The 23,714-nt window shown below is 39.0% G+C and overlaps 1 protein-coding gene across 1 annotated transcript in view; it reads left to right on the top strand.

Moving 5' to 3' along the window:
- Nucleotides 1-23,714, top strand: part of galntl6 (polypeptide N-acetylgalactosaminyltransferase like 6) — a 246,733-nt gene that overhangs the window by 218,050 nt on the left and 4,969 nt on the right. Inside the window, exons 7-10 of the mRNA XM_059554297.1 lie at nt 4,647-4,830; nt 17,228-17,345; nt 19,247-19,354; nt 21,034-21,255. Of these exons, the coding sequence (XP_059410280.1) occupies nt 4,647-4,830; nt 17,228-17,345; nt 19,247-19,354; nt 21,034-21,255 (632 nt within the window). The remainder of the gene's footprint in view (nt 1-4,646; nt 4,831-17,227; nt 17,346-19,246; nt 19,355-21,033; nt 21,256-23,714) is intronic.

Raw genomic sequence — 23,714 nt, forward strand, 5'->3', positions numbered from 1 at the left:
GTTTTACATTGTGTTCCCATAGCGTAAGCTAGCTTACGCAGTACGAGAGTACTCTCGAAAGGGAACGTACTCGGTTACTAACGTAACCTCGGTTCCCTGAGATGAGGGAACGAGTACTGCGTAACCTGCCGTGCTATGTCCTCGGATCGGGTGATCGCTTCAGTCGATTTAAAACCTGATCCCTATGGCAAAGCGGCGGCTTATATAGTTCCAGCCACGCCTATTTTGGCGCGTTCTGACGTCCAATGGGCGCGAAGCGCCCCCATTGGTTCGTTCCTCTCCGCCGCCTCACCATAGGTTGCTGCAGTTGCCACAGCACAGCCAATAAGCGCGCGAGCCGCTTCGCTTAGGTCTGCTGTGCTGCAGCACTGCGTTTTACATTATTAAAAATTAAGGATAATTTTTGGCTTCATATTCTCGAGAAAAGGGGACCTTTTCCCATAGCGTAAGCTAGCTTACGCAGTACTCGTTCCCTCATCTCAGGGAACCGAGGTTACGTTAGTAACCGAGTACGTTTTCCCTGATGTCCTTATTAATTTAATTATTGATTTATGTCAGACAGCATGCCAACAGAACATTTGCCACCAACTTTTACCTAGAAAGTTGTATTAAAGGTGCCCCAGACTTTACAGGTTTGTGGATAGAGAGAAGTGCATGCAGGAGTCATTCAATAGAAAGTCTTTAATTCCAGCTCAAACTCAGGAGAAGAGAAAGGACAACCACAAACATCTAAACTCAAACTAATACAGTACAAAGGAACTCGAGAGAACACAGGGCTTAAATGAACTAAGGCAAATGATAATTAACAAACACAGGTGGAATAAAAGGAACTAATAAAGGAACACATGAAAACTAGGTGGAACAGAAACACAGGGAAATATAAACCAAAATGGAACATTCAAACATGACACAGACAGCAACGTGAAATTTAGCTTTAGTTACATGATTGATGACAGTCAATATAAATGAGGATAATACCTATCCAGACAGTATTACATTTTATCAGAGGATCACTGAAAAACAGTAATTTCCTCTGTTATTTTTACTATGGTTGTGTGAAAATGCATAAAGTATAGTCATAAAGTATGTCTTAGAAACACAAATTTAGCTGACCTCCTCAGAGAAAATTATTCCCCTTTGAATAGAGCTTATGTCTTCTGTAGAAAAATCCAGCATCTCCAAAACAACTAAAATTTCTTTGTGCCAGAATTGTGTCCTCCTAAGTGTGATCTTTGTGTCCTTTGTCTTCAAATTGAAATATAAATTTAGAAATGCACTAAAATGTTGTTACAATGTGCAGTCTGGTCTGCCTGGTTTGATCCTGTTTTGCTACTCTTACAGAAATCAATCCAATCTAATTCATAAATATCTCCTTAGTCTTCCTCTAAATTTTTCTTCATTTGTCTTCGTCAACTGGGCAGACGGCAGATGGAGTCCTTGGTTTTCAGATTAGAATACTTAAATACATCTGCAACAGGATAAAGAATCAAACAAAGGATTCATCCCCAGTAAGCGGCACAGCAGAGCGGGTTCTTATGGAAGGAAAGTGGATACTCTGTGCCAGAGAGAAAACAAAGGCATGATATGTGAGAGTTGGCAGGAGAATGCAGGTGGTTGTTTGTGTCTTTTTAGGAAAGCCTGTTCTTGAACTGACACACACACACACACACATAAGCAAATGCAAAGCCAACAGCTCTCGACAGAAAACGTCCTCTATCCTAACTAATGACACAAAGCAGACAGTAAATACTTCATTTAATCATAACAGCTATTTGTAGCATTCCGCAATACATGTGTATTCTTGTAATTTGTGCTTAGTTTTAATTAAGCTACTGGTATACTAACAGAATTGCTTGTATTCACTATACAACAATAGAAAAGGCACTGAAAATTGTCTGCTGCAGGAGAAACCAAACAGATTATAGCCCCACAGCTCTTGACTGGCTATCCACTAATACTGAGCACAGTTGAGCTTGACTAGTATCTGGATGGGAGACCTCCTGAGAAGTGGCTAAATTGCTCTGACCACACAGTTATCAGTGGAGAGGACAGTGTTTTGGTTGCCATCATCATATGGATTGATGCTGGATGTTTGTGAAGGTTGATGACTTGTGTTAAAAAAAACATACAACCTACATGCACCTTATTCCAACTTTTCAAATTTGTGTTATATGAATTTCCTTTTAAAAGGTCTTGGAAAAGTTTAACCATATTTTCAACATTTATTTTTGCTGCTTTTCAAATGCCTTTTGCATTGATTTTACTATAACCCTCCTCCCACACTTGGGGCCAGATTTACTACCTGTCAGGAATAACTAAAAAGGTTTTATTTATTTATTATTTAATAAATAAATTTATTTTTTATTTTTTTATTTTTTTCACATTGTCAGTAAATCACCCACAGAGATTTGCCTGTTATGGAATTGAGCTTTTGCACTAATTTGCCCTGTTTAGTAAATCTGGCCCTTATACTTTAAATCTTAAACTATGACAATTCATAATAAAAAAATAAAATAGGAATTGTTGCATTTAAAGGCAGGGTAGGTAAAAAAATGTATAAAAAACTTTTTTTCCAAATTTGTTTAAACTTTATTTATATATCAATACATAATTAAAATGTAAGTACTCTGAAAAAGAAAGTATAAAAATCGAGTGACTGTAGACCTCTCACGACTGTTTTAAAGACAGCTCATTATTTCCATTCACTCCACCCCCTCCCTTCTGGGCTCCTTCCAAAGCCTCTACTACGGCTCGCTAAATAATGTTATGTTAGCTATATTACGCAGCTACGTGTGCTAATGACACATGCTTCATGAAAAAAATATGTATGATCAAAATACAAAAAGAAAGATTTACCTGTCCAGCAGAAATAAAGCCATCAAGGAGTCACTTTTCAGCCCCTTGAGTTCCCTCAGTTCTCGCCATCGCTGGAAAGCCACGCCGATATAAACTCGCGTTTTATTTCTTTGTTTATCCAAAGACTTTTTGTTCATTGCCTTTTCTTGTACTGTTACTGTCTTCCTTTTTTGCCTGGTTTGCCTTCACTAACTGCATAGGCTGGTACTGTGAAATTTGCTTGCTGTTTCTCTGCCATTGTTTTCCTAGGATCCATGCCTGTTGAATTCCTCAAATCAAACGTGCACGCGCAAGTGGGCAGGTCATGTGTGGCAAAAGGGTGGTTGCCATGGTTGCGAGAGAGTGACAGTCGCCTAAGCCAATCCTATGTTTCGTCCCGAAATGGAAAAAATTAGCTGTGTTTAATACAGATTAAATGGTGTAGAGTCACTCGATTTTTATACTCTTTTTATCAGAGTACTTACATTTTAATTATGCATTGATATATATAGAAAGTTTAAACAAATTTGGAAGAAAGTTGTTTATACATGTATTACCTACCCTGCCTTTAATGTATTAAACCTATTATTATCTAGACAACAGTGAAATAAGGAGTTTCAATATTTATTGTGTAAAAAATATGAAATATCAGTTTTTCAGAAAATATGAAAGTGTGAAGTGTCAGTGAAGCACTTGAGATGAACAAGTCGTGATGTGTGAAAATATTGAAAATAATTTGTGTGTAAAACTTTTTCCTTTCAGGCTGCAAATTTTGCTGAATTATTCAAAAATCCTGTCCTTTGGATATATTATTTTAGGTATTTAAGACACTTTTCAAACATTGCTGTTAGCAAGACAAAAGTGTTCAGAATGTCATTTCCATCAAAGAATGTTAATTAACGCATAATTTGAGATGTGGTGGAAAATATGCCGTGGTGGGAATTTTCATTACTTTCCGGAGGGAAAAAGAAATCGTTCTAATATGGTGAATTGCTACTCAAGAAACATTTCCTGTAATTATTGTTGAAAACGGTTGTGCTATTTAATGATTATTTGATGAATAGAAAAAAAGCAGTTTGGAAGACAAATACAAATATCCTTACTGTCATTTTTCATAAATTTAATGCAGCCATGTTGAATAAAATTTTATATATAGCTCAAACAGCAGAGCATAGTTCTTTAGCAATGCCAAAGTCAGGTTTTATTCCCAAATAATACATAGATTATCTAGATAAAATATCTAATTTATATGCAATGTAAGTTGCCTTGGATAAAAACCAAGCTCATAAAAGTCTAGTAAAGTGTGTTTTAAGAGACTTAATTTTCTAAAATAAAATGATAATTCATCAGGAATTATCACTGTGAATATGATCATGCTGTTCCAGGTCTGTTCCCTCTCTTTTGCTTTTTCTCTGTGATCTCCATGGTCCAGTAGTGCAGTGGTGTTGAGGGAGAGTCTGGGCGACAGATCTGGGACAGCTTAGTGGCTGCTGACTGACAGAGATAGAGTTAAGGGCCGAGGGTCCTTTCTGCTCGGCCCTCCATGGAGCAAACCTACTTTGAAGCGCTGTAATTGTTTCTAATCGCCAGGCGGCTGTGGCAGCTTTAAATTTCACAGGGTCACCACACTCAGCCAAGCAGAGCGAAGGAGAGCAAGTGATCCAGGAGAGGAGGGAGACTCCTGAGAGGCACCACCTCCACTTTCTTTTCTTTCCTCCTCTTCTCCACGCTGTGTTTGTGATGAGACTTGGTAGATTTCTAGCTTTACTTAATTTTTCTTCTCCTTTTCTCACCTTGCCTTCTGCCTGCAGACCAGATCGCACAGAACCCCAAAACCATTGTGTGTCCCATGATAGACGTGATTGACCATAACCACTTTGGATATGAGGCACAGGCGGGGGATGCCATGAGGGGAGCCTTTGACTGGGAGATGTACTATAAACGCATTCCCATCCCATCAGAGCTACAGGGAGCAGACCCCAGCAACCCATACGAGTGAGTGAAATCAGTCTTACACTGTTAATTACCAATGTAAATAAAGTCTCTTATACTCCCCAAGGGGCCAGAGAAAGAGTTATTTTTACTTGAAATGGTTTATAAAAATGTATGTTTTTACAAATAATAGACACAATATGAGACCCAATAAGATTCAAGTGCATCAGGGAAACAAGTCTGTCTAGCAAGTTCACATAGATAAATAATGGAAAAGTAGTGCAGTGAAATGAAAAAAGCAAAATTACAGAAAAAAAGAAAACTGTAATATTGTGAAATCTTATTTTATTATTATTTTGTTTTAAAATTTTATTAATTGCTATGATGTCAAAGCTGCAGCCATTACTCCAGTCTTCAGTGCCACGTGATCTTTTAGAATTTTCTTCAGGATTCTTTGATGAATATAAAGTTGAAGATTACAAAGAAAAATAAGTCGTTTGTAATATTATAATATTAAATAATATTTAAATGGTTGGAACGGTACACAGATGTTACGGTTCGGTACATACCTCTGTTCGGGGGTCAGGGTTCAATACGATTTCAGTACAACAGGGAAAAAAATAAAAATCTACTATGCTTGGTTCATTTTCATTTGATTTGAACAGACGGGTGTACATTTTATTTATTTTTTATTCCACCTAGATGTGAAAGTACTATATTAAAATATTATTACAATATGTAAAATTTATGTTATCTAAAGTTTGAGATACAGAAACACAAAAGTGCCATATTGTTCCAAATCACTAATCCTAAAACACATACCGGTATGTCTTGATAATTATACAGTGGGCAGTTTTGCAGAGTGGTTTTTTTTTTAGTTTTGTTTTTTTGGTGAATCAAAAAAACACGTGTTCAATGAAATTCCTGCAATTTAGATTTTAGGTTTTTTTTCTTTCTGACTTCCTTTTTATTCTTTATTGTTCCCTTTCTAATTTGCTTTAGCTTTTGATCTGCCAGTCTGTTTCACAATCTCATTTATATCTTCTGCACAGAGACATTGTGATTGACCTCACTAGACCTGTGTTGTGGGGCATAAATAGAGGATATATGAAATGTCACTCTGACCAGTGACCTGCACTTATGATACCCTCAATTATTAGTCAGGAGCCTTAATCCCAAGCCTTTGATTTCCATACTGTTCCACTGTGTTTCAATTTTCACTTGTAAATGTTTTTTACCAGCTTTTCTACCACAGCTCATGTCAATCTATGATTCTGAGTTTCAATAATTCACGCTTACATATAATTAGCTGAGGTATGGAATGCGTATTTGGTGTGCTGTCCGGGGAAGGGCTCCGAGCTCGGGAATGGCCCGAACCTAGAGTACCCCCCCTTCCCCGTCTATTTATAAAGTGAACTTGAAGTGAGGAGATGGGGTGGAGGAGGGATGCTGATAAACCGTCAATGGATAGAGGTAAGTCAGCGATATTTATACTATGGGATTGATTACTTGATTATGATCCACCTGTGTTGATTAGGCTAAGTATCTGACGCGCTCCTCCCGAATCTTATTAATAAAATTACATTTAGTATTAGTGATCTTCAGCATCACAAGCAGTAGAGCAGCTTTTACTAAAATGTGTTTTTATCTATTTATTTTTTGTCTGATGTACCCTTCAAGTCATCTACAGTTTATCAGAAATGTGTTTCTTCTAATGCTGATTATACTAGATATGGCCATTATTGCAATAATTCCCTCTGAATTAAATTAAAAACAGTGGGTGAAAAACTCACACACCAAGCAGCTTCCTCTCAAACTGAGACAATTTGAGTAAATTGAAGCAATTTGAGAAATACTGAATCTGTTATTTTATAACTAGATTTAGTTTGATTTGAGACATTTGATGCAGTCAAATGGGTAAAAAATTAGTTATTTTGTCAGAAAGTGCAAGTGATATGAGCAGAGAAAGAAATCAATTTCTCTCTGGAGTCTTTATACTGTACAGTATATGTTCCGCTGTAAGTGTTGCCTCACAGATACTATTTTGATCTCTATCCTTAAAATTGTTTAATGATTTACTGCCAGGAAAAAAAAATAGTCCTAACTATAGCCATAGTCTAATAGCCATAACTTCTGTTTCATAGTTTTAACCAAACAAAATTGAAATCTTTCCACCCTTGGATGGGAATGACTGCAGTAGAGAGACTCTACTGTGTGTGTGTGTGTGTGTGTGTGTGTGTGTGTGTGTGTGTGTGTGTGTGTGTGTGTGTGTGTGTGTGTGTGTGTTTGTGTGTGTGTGTGTGTGTGTGTGTGTTAGTGTGTGTTAGTGTGTGTGTGTGTGTGTGTGCGTGCGCGCGCGTATGTTTTTTTGGTCCCCTATCACATCACAGCACGTTGCACCCCAGACTAGCCATACCAGGCATTAAGCTGTGGATTAATTTTTGGGGTGGATATGAGGTCTTGAGAAAATCAGCTTTCCTGAGTGTGGCGGAGTGTGTGTTTGTGTTTATATGTGCAGGTGCACTGCGTCTCCTCTGCAGAAGTCTGAGTGAAGACTCTCTCACTCACTTATGTACACTAACACAAAAACACACTTTTAAACAGTCTTACAACCAGCCTTTCATGACTGCTGCTGCACACATGTGGATTAGAATGTTAACATTAGTGGGATGCTGCAGGGCTTTATCCAAAGACCTCTGTGATTTTCTGTGGACTCCAAACCTCTCCCTCCCCTCGGGTTGCTGGTTCTTCTGTATGCTGTGCCCAGTACAGCCCACTGTAGTTCATCCAGCATCCCACTCCTCCTCCAAGGCCTGAGGGCAAGTCATATTTTCTGCAGTCAATGGCTCAACCCATGCCCACCTGTCAAGGATCAAACACACCTCTGTATATCTGTTCCACTCTGCCGGGCTGTCAGCATTACTGACTACATGCGACCAGCGTGTGCCTACAACATTTAGATAGGCAGGCAGAAAAACTTCCTTTTTGTCCATTTTTAGCTAAATTACCATTTAAATCTGAAAAGTTGTCAAAAAAAAACACTTACACCCCTGAACATTATTATTAATAATAATTACAGATATAGACACAAAGGGGTCAGAAAAAATAATGTGAAGACCTGGGAAATAGGCATTATTTCCTAATTATGTTGATTTACCATCATTTGCCCTTAATGCAGCTTCCAACCATCTAATAAACAGTTCATACCTTTTGACTTATAATTATAAATAATAATTTATAACAAAGTAATTAAGTAAAAACGTAAATGTACTTGAAAATCCTGATACTGATACTTGATAATATATATATTTTTTTAGAATAGAGAAAATGATATTAATCAAAATCCATGTCTCGACACTTTAAACATTATCTAAGGGGTTTTATGTATTTCATTTGAGTGTAAGATCTAGGGATTTGATTTCTCTAGTGACTGAAGTTCTATTCATTTTGTGATTTGTCATTTGGCAAAGATGCTTATGAAAAATCAAAGCTGGGGAAATGCATACAAAAAAAATCAATGCAGAAAGTAATATTCTTCATATTTTCTTTAATATAGTCTGAGTACTAGGAGACATTTCTCATTAGATGCCAGTCTCTGAGGGGAATTAAGAGGGATAGTTACAGCTGGATGCAAAGACAGTGTGATACTAGAGTTCAATTGGGTGAGAGAGATACATCTACGTCCAGTGTTTTTATTTCACACCATGTCACCAATAAAACTCCCACCGGCTCACATTTTACTCTGACCTGCATATCTGTGCTCCCATTCTCACTCTCTTTGTCTCTCTCACAGGAAGGGCAGCCGAAATGTTTGCTGTGAAACATTACTCAGGAATGTGACACTAAAGCCTCAAACATTTCAGTGGGTTTTTATAAATTCGATCCATTCTGCAGACCCAGGCCTGTTTGATGCGTAGTGCAAACCACAACAGAGATTTGTTGCCTTCCATTTCATGCATGTACTGTCACAAACAGTTCTGTTTAACTCTGTCTGATGTACCAGCTAGTCCTAAGTCCCCCATATGCTGTTTATCTTCCCCTTCAATTCTCTGCGAAAAGTCCCCCTACAGTACATAACATCTGCCTAAAGCAGTTAACAAGCCAAAGTTAAGCTGACGTGTCTCTCCTCGTGCACTCAAGCCTCTCGCGTGGGCTAAGACTCTTCCGTCAGAGCCATGTTGCTAGAGGGGTGACGTCTCCTCTGCCAATTTGCTAACTTTACTTCTGAAGGAGCAGGCTGAGGCATTTTTATAAGGGTGAAAAAGAAGCATAGGATGGGAAGACAAAATGCATCCGCACCCTTTTTGCTCTCCGTGAGACATCTGCACTTAAAGAGAGATGCAGAAAACTTTGCGACGTGATGGGTACGTAATGAGCCTCTCCTGCGAGCCACCCTCGACCGTGGAACAGAATCCTTCTGGCTTTCAAAATCCCCCATCCTTTTATTTTAATACTTTACTACCTCTTGCCTCGACTGTTGGCTGAGCAACCTAGACTGGCACATTCGCATGTGTGAAGCGTACGCAGCTAAGAAGCCTTAATATAGATCTTACCGCCTGTTACAAGATGAAAGCGGGTCCTCTATCTGGATCACAGCTCATTTGTGCAATGACTGATCTACTGAGAAGTCAGAGCTTTCTTCCCTGACTTCTCTCTGATTGATTGAGAGAAGAAGAAAAAGTAGTAAACCCAGCGTCTCGGCGTTAATGGAAGTGCAGCGAATGATTCACCTCGCTACCTTGTGACATGCGTTAGCTGTTGGGTTAAATTACATTATAACCCCAACCTATGGGGAACTTTGAGCTGAAGTTGTATCCTTGTCCCCACATCGCCCCCTTCTGGCCAGGATGAGAAGTCACAGTCAATGGCAGGTGATGATAACAGCAGGATCCTATTTCCATATATTACAGACCTTATTGGCCCCTTTATTCATTAGAGATGGCTTTCTATAATGGGGTCGCATTGTCCCCAATCTTCCGCCTTTCTCTGAGGAGGAAATTAATAATGGATTCATGGTGTACATATGCTTTAATAGTGATTCACGGCCTTGCCTTTCACACGTATGCCCTTGCTTGGCGTGTACGACACCTTGAACTCACAAAAATGTGCAAATGTATGAAGTTTTCTCTCCAGGTGTTATGGGATTCCTGGAAAGTATGATAGATGACAATGGACTCAATCTTTTCTCCGCCTACCACCTCTGTCTCTTTCTGTGTCTCTCACACTTTATGCATACTCTGACCTTGACTTCAAAGAAGTACATTGGAAATGATTTCCCACTACAAATCTCTTTTAAGTCCCCCACTGTTTTCGGTGACTTTAACCATTTAATATGCAGCTGCACAATAGGACTCAGAAAGAGATGATTATGCCAGAAATCGCTCCCCTCCCACCCACCATTCAAGCAAGATTGGACATTTCCAAATTGAGGTCTTTTCTGCTGAGAATGGAAATCTTTCTGCAGAATTTGCCAGCGACGGGAGTAAATAGTGGATTTATATTTATGGAAATCACAGGGACAGCGGGGATGATGGGGGAAAGAGAGAAAGAGAAAAGAAAAGCTGATGAGCTCTTCAGCCTGTGTCCTCCTTGCTCCACAAAGACGTTTAAGCTTCATAAATGTTGTATTTGGGGAGAACTTAATTGGATTTATGTTGCTCAGGCCTTGAATGCAAATTGTGATTGGCAACTGCATGGCTGGCACTTTTTCCATGTTTGAAAAGAAAAGGGGTGTGGGGGGATGATGTCCAGCATGAAGGTGATGTAAAAACGTTGTTTTAGTTTTCTTCTTTTTCTGTCACAAATGCTTTGAATTAGGAATGGGTCATGAAGGTTGGCTAGATTTTTAAGCAGAGTTTTTTTTGTGTGTGGGATCAATGCCAGCTGCTCTTAGGGGCTTTCTGTGAAGGGCTGTCTCCAACCAGCCTGAACAAATGATTAGTTTATTAGAATATTAGAATGAGCACAAAGCAAACAGACCCTTTAACTTACTACAGCCACACAGACTGACATCACATTTAGCTAGAATACAATGCACAAACTATATTATTTCCTCTCTCTAGTTCTCTCAGAATAATTACCGTAAGTCAAGGGAGCAAACATCAATGTGACTCTATATGTAAATACCTCTCTCTCCCCTGAGGTCTGTTTCCAGAGATTATTGTAGTTAATTGAGGAATAACACAAATTAATAGTCTAAAAAGAGCCTAGTCACAAGACACACTCTCTAAAAATGGCAATTGTGGCAGAGTTTACAGAGTCACCTGCACCAATTACCCTTAGTGTTGCTTTTTATTAGCCCCAGTGGAATCAGCAGACCACCAAGAGGGCTTGTCAACATTGGGCTTGCATGTCCTCAGGGAGTCGTTCTGTGTGTGTGTGTGTGTGTGTGTGTGTGTGTGTGTGTGTGTGTGTGTGTGTGTGTGTGTGTGTGTGTGTGTGTGTGTGTGTGTGCGTGTGGGTGTGTGCTTGTGTATTTAGGTCGCTGTGCTGAATGGTAATAGAAATGAGAGCAGTATTAGAATGGCCAGTGTGCGAGAAGGTGATGAATGCTAATGAGTTTGAAACAGGGCTGAGAGGTCAAGACCCCACTGAGTCCCTCAAGACCTCGAGAAAAAACTACCCCAGAGAGTGACCTACATACAGACGAAAAAAAGAGTGTGTGTGTTTGTGTGTGTGCTTGTTTCGCACCTAATGTTTAGAGAATGGGCGACAGCAATTCCCTGTCTTCGCTCAAAGTGTTCTATAATCACGTTCCATCCATTCTGGGTTTTCCATTTCTCGTTTAAGTTTGTTTGTTTGGTTGGTTGGTTTTTCTGCCACATCTGGCTGCAAGATTCTTGATTTTTCTTCTAGATTTGTATGATTTTATGAGTATTTTTCAATAGAATATTGTTTTACGCTAACTTAACCAGATTAAACACAATAAAGTATTAAGCAGTAAAAGGTAGCATTGTTTTGGTCCGAACCAGCCAAGTTTCATTATATTTTGTTGGTCACATGGTTTACATTCCAAACAGTGTTCTCATTTGACTGAAGTAGTGTTCCTATGTGACTTTAACAGAATGTTTAAAATGAAGGCAATCCAGAAATGCCGCCTTGTTTCTTTCTTGTTTTCTCAAAGATAATTGGGCCATGAAGGTTTGTCTAAGTCTATTATCTAAATATGTAATTTTATTTATTGTATTTAAAAAAATTTAAGCAGAAGACATTTTCGGCAGTACTGTTCAATTAATGTGCTGACACTTTTATGCTTTAACTCTTAGACAGTTGGTTTCCATTTATTTGGTGTCGCACCATTAACCCCACCAGCACAGAATTCTCATTGGAATGAAGTTGTACTCCTCATGTATTTTAGACATCCAAAATGGCTGAGGAGAGATTGTAAACTTTGGAAACAGATATTTCATGGCAAATCCCTTAAGTTCCTTAAGGAAAACCATGAAAATCATCAAACCTGATTAAGCATCAGAAGACATGAAAATACAATGTAGGTGTTCTTTGTTTTATGCTGAGTGCACAAAAAGAGAGGCTGTGTTTTGTGATTGATTGTTTTCCACCACACCCTCTTTTTTACTTTCAGCATGAAAAGACAAATTGTTTGTCGCTGGAATTGTGTCATATCGTGACTGGTTAGGATTTTATTTACATGTGTTATAGTTCACCCAAATATAAAAATGTTGGCATCATTTACTTACCATTGTATCACACCAAACCATTTCTTTGTAACGTGTGACATAAAATAAAATTATTTGAGAAATTTTTCAGTGTTTTCCATAAAGTGGAAAGTGACCAAAATGTTTTGGCTTCCAATATTCTTCAAAAAACTCTTCTGTCCTGCAGATGAAAAGCAAAAAAGATTAGGTAAATAATGACACAGTATTTGAAGACTTCATTTGCAAAAACTGCAAATAACTCTTTTTTTTATTATTGTTATTTTATTGTGCATTCCAAGTAATATCAATCAAACTCCTCTCAGCTAGCGCGTCTTTTCAAAGTGAAAATTGTATTAATTCATCAAGCTTGTCGAAATTACCCATCTTCGAACACTTTTAGTCAGCTTTGAAGAAACTCGCGTCTTTTCAAAGTGACTGACAGACTTGTCACCTGACCTGAATACAGCACGCTGAATGGACTTATCACCTTCTGTTCACAAACAACAAGGGCTCTTTTTGGCTTCTGCAGTAAAACATGAACTCACGATGCCTTGAAAATGGACAATACCAGCTTTTTTGACAAAATGTGTTTAAGGTTCAGATCACACCATATAATAATGTTTATCGGTTATATGTATATTGGTATATGTTCTCGCTATATGTCACTAAAGAAACACTTTATAATTTCTTGACATATCTTTTTACTCTTTTTAAGTTCTACAATGCATTATTAATTTCAGTCACAAATTTTCAGATAACAAAATAATGTGTTGTTTTTATTTTTCTGTGACTCCGAAGTCCCATTTTTGGTAAAGTTGTTTAGTTGTTTTGTTTTCTGATTAAACTTGTCATTTCCATCTTTCTTCCAAAATGCTAATAGTATTAAAACACTTCTGGCTAACAGTCTGCTAACAAATTGTGCCTGTGTAGCAGAGTGAGAACACACAACATTCTGACATTCCAGTTTAAAATCTCTCCTTGCTCCGGGCAAAATCATACAGATCCCCTCCATGTTCATTTTCACTTCACATCGCCTCACAGGAAGGGCTCATCTTGTTAGATTTATACTTAGCTAGGGGGTCTACATCCAGGAGGGGCCCCCTGTTTCCATCTCTCTCTCTCTCTCTCTCTCTCTCTCTCTCTCTCTCTCTCTCTCTCGCTCTCTCTTGTTTTCCTCTCTTTTCTTCTGTGGTAAGGTATTTGACCTGATGGTATGCTCCAGTGGTGCAGAGCACTCCTGATGAGAGGTTTCTCTACTTCCTTCACCTGCCTTTCCTTCAAACACACTAACACTCCACCACATCGATCCACATTCTCCCTTCAGACTGAGGCCTAAATAGCCAATCAATACGGCCACCGCAGCTTTTCCTGCACATGCACTGCAGCATCACCACGCAAGCAGCCCCTTAAGTAATCAGCTCCCATTTCTGTGTCTGAATAAGAGACAGAACGTTGAAAAACAGACACATCCTAAATGGAGCGAGCCATTGTGCATGCATGAACAGACTGGGAGACGAGAGCGAACAAATACAATCAAGAGCCATAGCTATGGCCAGAGCCGTCAAAGAAACTTGTCAAGTTGTCAAAGCTCCCCTGAGCCTGTTGATCGGTCGCTCCAATCATCCCCATCGCTGATTCTTGCCTCTCCTGATGTCTAAGTGATTCTATTTCTTTCCGCCTGAGTCTCCTAGCTGGGTGCTCAGCTGATCAAATAAACCATTGATGAACCCCATAGCCAATGAGCTGGCTAAGCACCCACACAGTCCATCGTCTGCAAGAGCCAAAACACAAATGTCCATTTCAGGATGGCATGTTCCACAACGTCACAAAATCTGCTGGAGCTGCTGTTACTGGTGGTGGAAGGGAAAAAAGCAACACAGTAATTTCTCCAGTGGAGTGCTTGTTCCTCCATTAGCTGTCTTAATTGAGTAGTTATATATCACTGTTATATTTTAGCACCTTATTAAATTGTAAGGAAGCAGGCCAGAGATTATTACGTAAGAGTAAATTGATTTTGGCGCCGCACTGCTCATCTACTTTGGCCGTCTGTACACAAACCCATTCCTCCAATTATTGTTTATGGCTTGCCATTTTGTCTTTGCTCTCTTGCTCATTCTCATTCATTCTCCTCTCCGCTTCATGCTTTTAGCCATCCATAATATTTTTGGCTAGATCACACAGAACCCAGCAATTTGCACTTTTCATCCTTGTTAATTGCTGGCCATGTGGTTTCCACCAGATCCTCTGTATTTGGTGGTCACATAATTATTTCATTTAAATGAAAAAAATCAGCCTGATATATCAGTATGTATTTGTAGGTCAATCCGTCTGTTGTTTTATTGTTTTGTCTTTGATGAAAAATGATATTAAGACTTCATATCAAAACCTTCATTTATTCAATATATTCTTCAAATAATTTTACTCAGATGTACAGGTTTACAAAATATATATATATAACTTTTTTTTATATTTGAAATTGTTCCATAGAAATGGTTTTATGAAGGGAACAGTGAATATGCCAGTCTGACTGTTTTTGGCATTGGTTTGGTGTATTGAAACATTACTCAGTAAAATAATTTCTGTGATGGATTAAGAGAGCAATTTTGGCACAGCAACTCAAAAACTTTGGGTCAGTAATTAAATAAGTTAATACTTTTATTCATCAAGGATGCATTACATTCATCAACACAACAGTGAAGACATTGTATTTGATACAAAAATATTTCTATTTAAAATAAATGCTATTGTTTTGAACTTTATAATCATTATATAATCCTGAAGGTATCATGGCTTCCACAAAAATATTAAGCTTTCAACATAATAATTAATGTTCCTTCATTAGCAATATTAGATTTATTTCTTAAGGGTCATGTGACACTGAACACTTGAGTAATGGCTGCTGAAAATTCAGCTTTGAAAATAAAAATAAATAATATTTTTGAATATATTACTGTAGAAAAGACTTCACAAAACTTGTAATCAAATTTTATTACTGAATTTTTAATCAAAGAAATACAGCCTTGCATAAGATACTTACAAACTCACAAACCTTTCAACAGTTGTCTATGTCGGTCTATTTTTAGTAATAGTTTTGCCTAAATTTGTGAGACTAATCTTTTTAGATTTCTTGGGGCAAATTGACTCAAATGATACCCGTTATTCCTTCCTCATCTAAATAAGGCTTATCTATGCTTTTTTAGTTTATACAAACAATTAGAAGAGGACAATTGGAGAGTCACATAATTGTCGATTTCACTGACAGTGTAAAGGCCACCCATGATGAATAAATGAGCCCTGCATCACCCGCACCACCATCACCAATGACGGATGAAATGTCTGCCCATGGATCATCTCAGCTTTACCCCCCATGCTCAAAATACTGAATAAATAAATCCACCACAAATCCTCTCTCAACCCAGGGCTCTCTGTCATCTGTGCAGTGTGCAAGTGCAGTATATGCATAACCATAATCCCAAAACATGCTGTCATTCCAGCCCTTGCATTACCATATTTCATCCCACATGCTCTATTAAAAGATTGCACTACTTACACCGACAGACACTCTGTACTGCTTCATGTCTGCTTTAGCCAAGTCTCGGGATTCAAACGCCACTAAACAACTGGCGAGATCCATTAAATCCATCAGTATCCCCTCTCAAACCCCATTTGGCAGGCTTAAGCCCCGTAAGTACATGTGATATAACGACTGAATGAGAGTTTTGGACGCACAGTAAGCATTAATGAAAATAGCACAATGAGGATAACAAATAACTCATCTGCAAGTTTGGTTGACATCTGCTTAACTACGTACAGTCCTCTCTCACTTTGATCTGCCATGAATTGGCCACTAAATCTCACTTTTTCACATAAGTGATTTTGACTGGACAGTGAGCCTGATCATGTCAGTGAGCAGAATTCAGCTTCCAACTTATGTCAGGTTCTATCATCAGAAACTGTTTGCAGATGTATGTAGATTATGATTCAGCTTTCAAAACACAGAAGACTGGAGAGATGCATGAAAGTAAAATGAGCTTATTAATATATGCTCTGATGGATCCATGTGTTATATTCTCTGCTTCTGTACAGTAATGAATCTATCTATTAATAATACTGTTGACTTTTTAATATATTTTAAAATGTCATTTATTTCTGTGGTGGCAAAGCTATCTGTCGGTCATCTGTAGCTCTAAGGGCTATAAACTTTCAAACTTCAAGGATTAAACAACATTTTTCAAGGTTTGACCAATTTTGCTGATTAAAAAATTGTTAAACGTGTTGCTTTGAATTATATTTTCAATTTAAATTCCGTTACATTCAAATGACAATTCTGCAACCTGTTGGCTACCCTCAATATTCTGGTACATACTCTCTGTCTGTGCATTGTTGGATTTGTGTTCGAAGTTACACAACTTATTGTGAGTCATGTACATATGATACATTTTGACCTGCTGACTAGTCCATTACTTTCCTGTACCAGTTTGCTGATAATAGTAGCCATGCAAGCCCTAGTGTATCCACCTACTCATCAATATAGTTTTTTTCTTATTTACATTTATTGATTTATTCAGTATAACTTAAAGCCATTTGCAAGTGAGAAATAATACAACACAAGTGATTCATAATAAGAATTTTTTAATATTTATATTAAGTAACTGCTCCGTCCTGAGTTTCTCCAGGGGTTATTCGACCTTAATTTGTGGTCCTTCCTTCACACTGTCCTTCAGGTTCTATTAAGACTTTATCTAATAAATGCAGTATGAATTCTAAAAAATGGCTGAGCATATTGCTCATTCTGCTTCCCGCAGGTCTCCTGTGATGGCCGGAGGCTTGTTTGCTGTAAACCGACAGTGGTTCTGGGAACTGGGAGGATATGACACAGGCCTTGAGATCTGGGGTGGTGAGCAGTTTGAAATATCCTTCAAGGTGAGTTAAAGCATCTGGGTTGATTCCGCTTTGCAATTCACAAATAATACATCAATTCTCACAGACCTTACGAAGGCTTCTTCCTGTCATTGGACATTTAGACCAAAATAATCAAAACAAGAGGACAAGTGCACAAGAAGACCCATTCAAATAGGACACACCCTCCAAAACCACATCCAATAGCTCCTGATCCATTGCAAACAGCTAACTATAACTATACCAGATTATTTTTTTTCACACATGAAGCACTCTGTCTGTCTGTCTAGACAATCTTTTCTCATTCTTTTCAACAATAAAGCCAGAATAAGTTTGGATGGCAAAGGTTATTTTCTTCACTGTGTTACTAAGCGAAGCCTCAAAGCCAAAAGTGCACCAGTCGGCCAAAATAAGGCGGTGAAGATAGCGGAGCTGCGAGTCTGTGCGTGGTTTTTTTTTTGTGTTTAGACAGCCTAGTCTGCTGAAACTAATTAGATTGTGTGATCCAGTGATTGGCTGTGGCTCTGAAGTGATTCGGTTTTGATTAGCAGGGCCAAAACTGGCTCCGATGGATGTGAGGAAGTGTTCTATTTATCAGTTCTGACATACCTGCCACCCCAGTCTTTTTCATTAGACTCTCAATTGTGCTGGCACTGAACTTTGTTATTGGAACACCATCCTTTGCGCCTCTCTAGTAACTATGGCAACTGCAAAAATAGTTTAGAGGCTAAACCGTCTGTTTGACAGGTTTTTTTTTTAATTATTGTTATTTCCTTTAATGCACAGTATTTGCTTGTTGCTATTTATCATAAGGTTATACAGTTCACATTTGACCTTGAAATATGGTCATTAAAATACCATAATCAATTTTAAAACTCTGTTGCACTGTAACAGCATGTCTTTATTCGTGCAACTACAAACTGAAATAAAAGCTGGGGCTGATTGGGCCTGGCATCATCCTGTTGATTGGTTGCCTGCCACACTCTGTCCAAGTTTCATCCATCTGTTCGATGTAGGCAGCTTTCTAAATGCAATTCAAGTCATCTTAATATCTAAAGTCCTGCCATGGCTGCCTCCCTTCATGCATTATAATAAAAGAGGCTGTGAAAAAAATTTGAAAATGATTTCTAAAACTCTTATTTGTTACATGGCTTCCTCATTTATCCTCAAATGAGGGATTGGCAGGGGCTTTTTCTTGCTCGCTTTGTAGCACTGATGTTTCAAACGATTCTCTCCCCATAACGATGGGGTCTGTGAAGTTAGCTTGACCGCAAACCCGCCGCCTGGCAGGAGAGATAGGTCTGTGCAGTTTGATATCTGCAGACAGCTCTCTCGAGCCCAGCGGGTGAACGAGGAAGAGAGAAACCATCAGACTCAACTTTCCCAAGAAGAAGCCCCCTCCCCCCTGCCTTCTCACCTCCCTCTGTGTGTCAGTGGCCCTGGCCGAGTCCACACTCCACCATGCATAAGCCAATACTCGATACCGACAGGCACATCAAAGCCTTGGCCTTAGCAGAACAGAATGAGAGAGATGGGAAGGGAAGCATATTGAATGCCCTGCTTTCTTTCTTTATCTCGCTTTTATTTTGGTTTAAAGAGGAAAAGTAGAGACACAAGCATGAGGTAGTTGGAAAACTAGTTCTTTCCTTCAGCGGATGCCAGTCGATACGTAATTGGAGCCCACGGCGAGGACATTGCTTGTTGCTGGTATGATGTGGAAGCGTAGCAATATTTCTAGCTAGTCTGTCCACATATTCCCACTGAGACCTTCTCAGACTGCCTGTGCTGAAGCTCGCAAGGATGTGATACATGAGGCTTTTTGAGCTTTTTCAGATGTCTGAGAGAATGAAAGATGGAGACAACTCTGCATGTACTGTGATGTAGTATAAATGTTTGAGAATGTGTGTGCGTATGTGGTTTTTCAGGTGTGGATGTGTGGAGGCAGCATGTACGATGTTCCTTGTTCGAGGGTGGGCCACATCTACAGGAAGTATGTTCCCTACAAGGTGCCTTCAGGGACCAGCCTGGCAAGAGTGAGTAGAATTTCCAGTATCCTTCCAAATGAGAAAGGATAGAGTGTTTCTCTACAGTGGCCCAATTCTGCTAGTTAATAGTGCTCTAGATCAACAATGTTCCTTAGAAGATCTTATTCATATTCTGTACGCATGATAAGAGACAAATAGTACGGAGAGTAGAGGTAGCACTCTGCTCTTGACAGTGTATGTGTATGCATGTATATATATATATATATATATATAAAATGTCCCAACTATCATCATTTTCTCACAAGTCCTGAAAGTAGACAAAGAGAATCCAATAAAACAAATTAGACAAAAATATTTTCTTTATCATTTATTTATTTAGATAAATGATCCATTGTTACATATCTGTGAGTGGCAGAAGTATGTGAAGCTTTGATTTCAGTATCTTGTGTGACCCTATTTTGCAGCAACAACTGCAGCTAAACGTTTCTCGTAACTGCTGTTCAGTCAACATCTTGTAGAAGTCTTAGCCCATTTCTCATTACAAAATACTACCATCACCTTGTTTCATAGATGGGACAAGTTTCTTTGCTGGAACGCAGTGCGTTTTTTTTCTCCAAATAAAACAATTTTCGTATAAAACCACAAAACCTTTCTCCAGTAACCATCTGACCTGTCTACGCGATCTTTAGCAAACCGCAGATGGCCAACAAATTTATTTTGGGAGAACAGTATCTTTCTTCTTACAACTTGCCATACACACCATGGTAATTCAGTGTTCAGTGGTGGACTCTAAGTTACACTGGGGTCCTTTGCGACCTTGAACTATTACAAGTATTGCTTTTGGAGTGATCTTTGTTGGTTGTCACTGGCCTCACTGTTTTAATGGATCCAGTTATCCAGCAGCTAAACACTTCCACAAACTCCACGAAGGTGCAATTTATGAAGTTTAATCATGAAAAGTGTGAAACTACAAAGAGAAAAATACACAAACATGAATTTCACAAAAATAGATAAATCATTAAATAAATGAGCATTCTCAAACACACAAGGCAAAGAACCAACAACAATACAGTTGAATCAACAGCATAGATTAATACTTTGCAAATTTGAGTAGAAAAAGGTAACAAACATGCTGAATTAAATGCTACATTGCATAGCACAACAATAAAGAACTCAATGCTCACTTAACAAAATCAAACAGTCACTTACAGATATTGCATTTCAAAGGGCTTTGATAAACAAGATGAAGATGGATGTCTGCAACCACATGGAGTACCTTGCACAACTAAACCACTAAAGGAATATGGCCTACTTCCTCTTTAAAACAGGAAACCATTGGAAAACTAAGGAAAACCCAAAAATAAGTATCAAAATAAAAGTCCTTGTTGAAAACGAAGTTTCAAGTCCAGCACATTGGTCACCATCTATCTGACTGTGAATTTGTGGAGTTTAAACTCTTTAGAAATGGTTTTGTAACATTTTCCAGCCTGATGAGAAGAGACGACTGTTTTTTTTCTAAGGAGGTCCAGACTTTGAGAGATCCCTGTTCTTTATATTAAACAGGGCAGGCACTGGCACTGAATGAAAACACCTCTGAACAGATGGACTCTAATTTCACCTTCAAATTAACAGCTAATCCTAGAGATTCTCATACTTTTGCAAAGCACATACAAATATGTAGCACTGTTCAAATGAAAATAACACATTTACCTCAATTCGTCTCATAGAACCTGAAGCGAGTGGCAGAGACATGGATGGATGAGTACACAGAGTACATCTATCAGCGCCGGCCCGAGTACCGCCACCTCTCCACCGGTGACCTGACCGCTCAGAAAGAGCTCCGCAAACACCTCAAATGTAAAGACTTCCGATGGTATATGAACACTGTGGCCTGGGACCTGCCCAAATATTACCCACCTGTGGAGCCACTGCCAGCTGCCTGGGGCGAGGTAGGTGATCAAAGACCCTGTTCAAATGTGCACATGCCTGGATGGAGCAAAATGCAGAATTTAAGAACTGGCTTTTAACCATTCTATTCATGATTTGGAATTTGAATTGGATTAGCTACATAAAGATGCTGAAATGGAAATTGAAAGGGAATGAATTAAAGTGGCTGTGAATTTATCCGTACAGTTACACAACAGAGCAATTTGAATAAAAAAACAAATGTACACCAAGTTACAGTGGTGTATATGATGGATGGAAGGATGAGTGGATTTTTCTGTCTTTTCCCCGCTTGCTTGGTTTGAGTTACGCACTAAAAACAACACAGTCGTGAATACATCTTATGTGAGACAGAGCATAGATGCCACTACAAGGTATAAGCATGCGTGTGTGTGCATATGACATAGAGTTTATGTGGAAATGTTTATTGATTTATGAGAAGCAATGCCTGGTGAGATATAACATATTTTTCATCAAAGACAAGCAGGCGGCCAATCCTCACCTAAACCCACGCTGTCTAATATACAGCGACATCACATCGTAACCATTGTTTGCATCACTGCTTCCTAATCCATAAATAAACAGAAGATGCGTAATACATTTATTACTCAAGCTGATACAGGAAGACAGGCTATTCAGGTCATTCATTATCATCTGGGTTTCCGGTGCCAGAACAGCGGTTCTCGGGAACACGTGTGGAGAGCCGCGCCTGCCATTTTTCTCCATCTGCAGTTCTGCCATGTCTGTTATAGTGGGGGGTATTCAATATGCATGGACTGATTCCCATCTTGTGCATTTTGATGGGCCTTTTTAATCACTGCTGAATGATGTATCTCACAGACATCATGCCTTAATGAATCCCCTTGGGGAACACCGTCTCCTTCTTTTTTCAATCCCCTGCCGCGATGTGTCAGAAATGGCAAGTAATAATTTTCAAATGTTATTAATTTCCGATCCGAATTAATTGGAGGGCTGACGCTTACCGTAAAGCATATCCATCCATCTGAGCTGCACATACAGACTGACGTAGTAATGGAAACTATTTCAGATGTTTCAGTGGAGGCGGCCCCAAAAAGTCCATTAGCCAACAACATGCTGTCCGTTTCACTTATTGGCCCTCTCTGCATTAGCGACGTAAATTGATAGTAAAAAGGAAAGGCTGTGTGGCGTGCGGCTGGGGAACCTGCTCGGGGGAAATTTATGCATGGTAAATATCTCCTTTCCTGAGGCGAAATGATAGTAATTTGACTGTCAGGCTGATAGCTTTATACGCCACGCTCTCTAGCTGGTCTGCCAGCACGGCCACCTGTCACCCGCCTGATGTATTGCACAATAAAAGAGCCTCATTGGACTTTCGAAGCCACCCCCATGGGCCATGATAGATATAGAGAGAGACGGGTATAGCTAAAGAATGAAACAGGCCCTTGTTGGCATTTTCAGCAAAGGACAGGGGTCACCGTCAGTATGACCTCCAGCTGACAGGGCAGTGAAATGGATAAGCAGGCTGTCAACCATATGCCACTTGGCCACCTGCATGTGTATATACTCTCTCGCTCTCATCCACAGCTGTTTCACTGCCTCTTTAATACTCTCACTCATTTTAAATAATGCAATCAGCAGACTTTTCAGCCACTTCTATGCTCATAGCCATTGCTGTCAAAGGCTGTTATAGTGTAAATGCAGTTGTTAGGTTTCCTGTGGCTTGAGAGGAAGAAGAGAGGACAGACCCATGCTGATTTGGTCTGATTCTGCCGCATTTCCTTCTAAAGAGCGTGTGATTACATGCACTGTTCTAGTGTCACCTCATATGCTTGAATTTATATTCCTGGTTTATTTCGTGATATTAAAATGATAAATCAAATTTTATTTCTTTTGTGCTGTGCAAAAAAAGTGGTATGCCGTGAACAGGTTGTAGGCGCTGATGATTTTACTTGAGCACTTAAAATGATGCAAGAGGAAATGTTCTTGCTGTTTCATTCTAATCAGCACAACCTCCTGCTGAATTTTAGAAGAACTTTAGAAATGACGAGAACAGAGGCTTTCGAAAAGCCACAACACTGGCTTTGAGCTTCTTAAAACATACTGGAACACATTTATAGCTGCTCTGACTTCACAGAAATGGGGTTTGGTAGTAAATTGCCTGCATCCAGCAGTAAATTAGATTCTAATGCATGTCTTTGTTACCGTGTTGAACAAGTCAAATAATTCATCCCGAAAACATCACTCGACGGCAGGCGCAAGGCAGGTCCAAAAGAGAGCACAAGGCTGCTAATAGACAAGAAAATGAATTAAACATGTTTTCTTTTTATAACCTCGGGAACAAAAATAAGCTTTTAAGAATAAACTGGCAAGACATAGCTTGGTGTGACCTTGCTTTTCGCTTTCATTTTGTTCCATTTGTCAGACTCGTCCTCGCTCGATTCTCCAATTCAGCTCATTTGAAAAGAAATCACAGCTCAAATTG

This window comes from Carassius carassius, chromosome 7 (assembly GCF_963082965.1).
Source record: "Carassius carassius chromosome 7, fCarCar2.1, whole genome shotgun sequence".
In the NCBI taxonomy this organism is placed as follows: domain Eukaryota; kingdom Metazoa; phylum Chordata; class Actinopteri; order Cypriniformes; family Cyprinidae; genus Carassius; species Carassius carassius.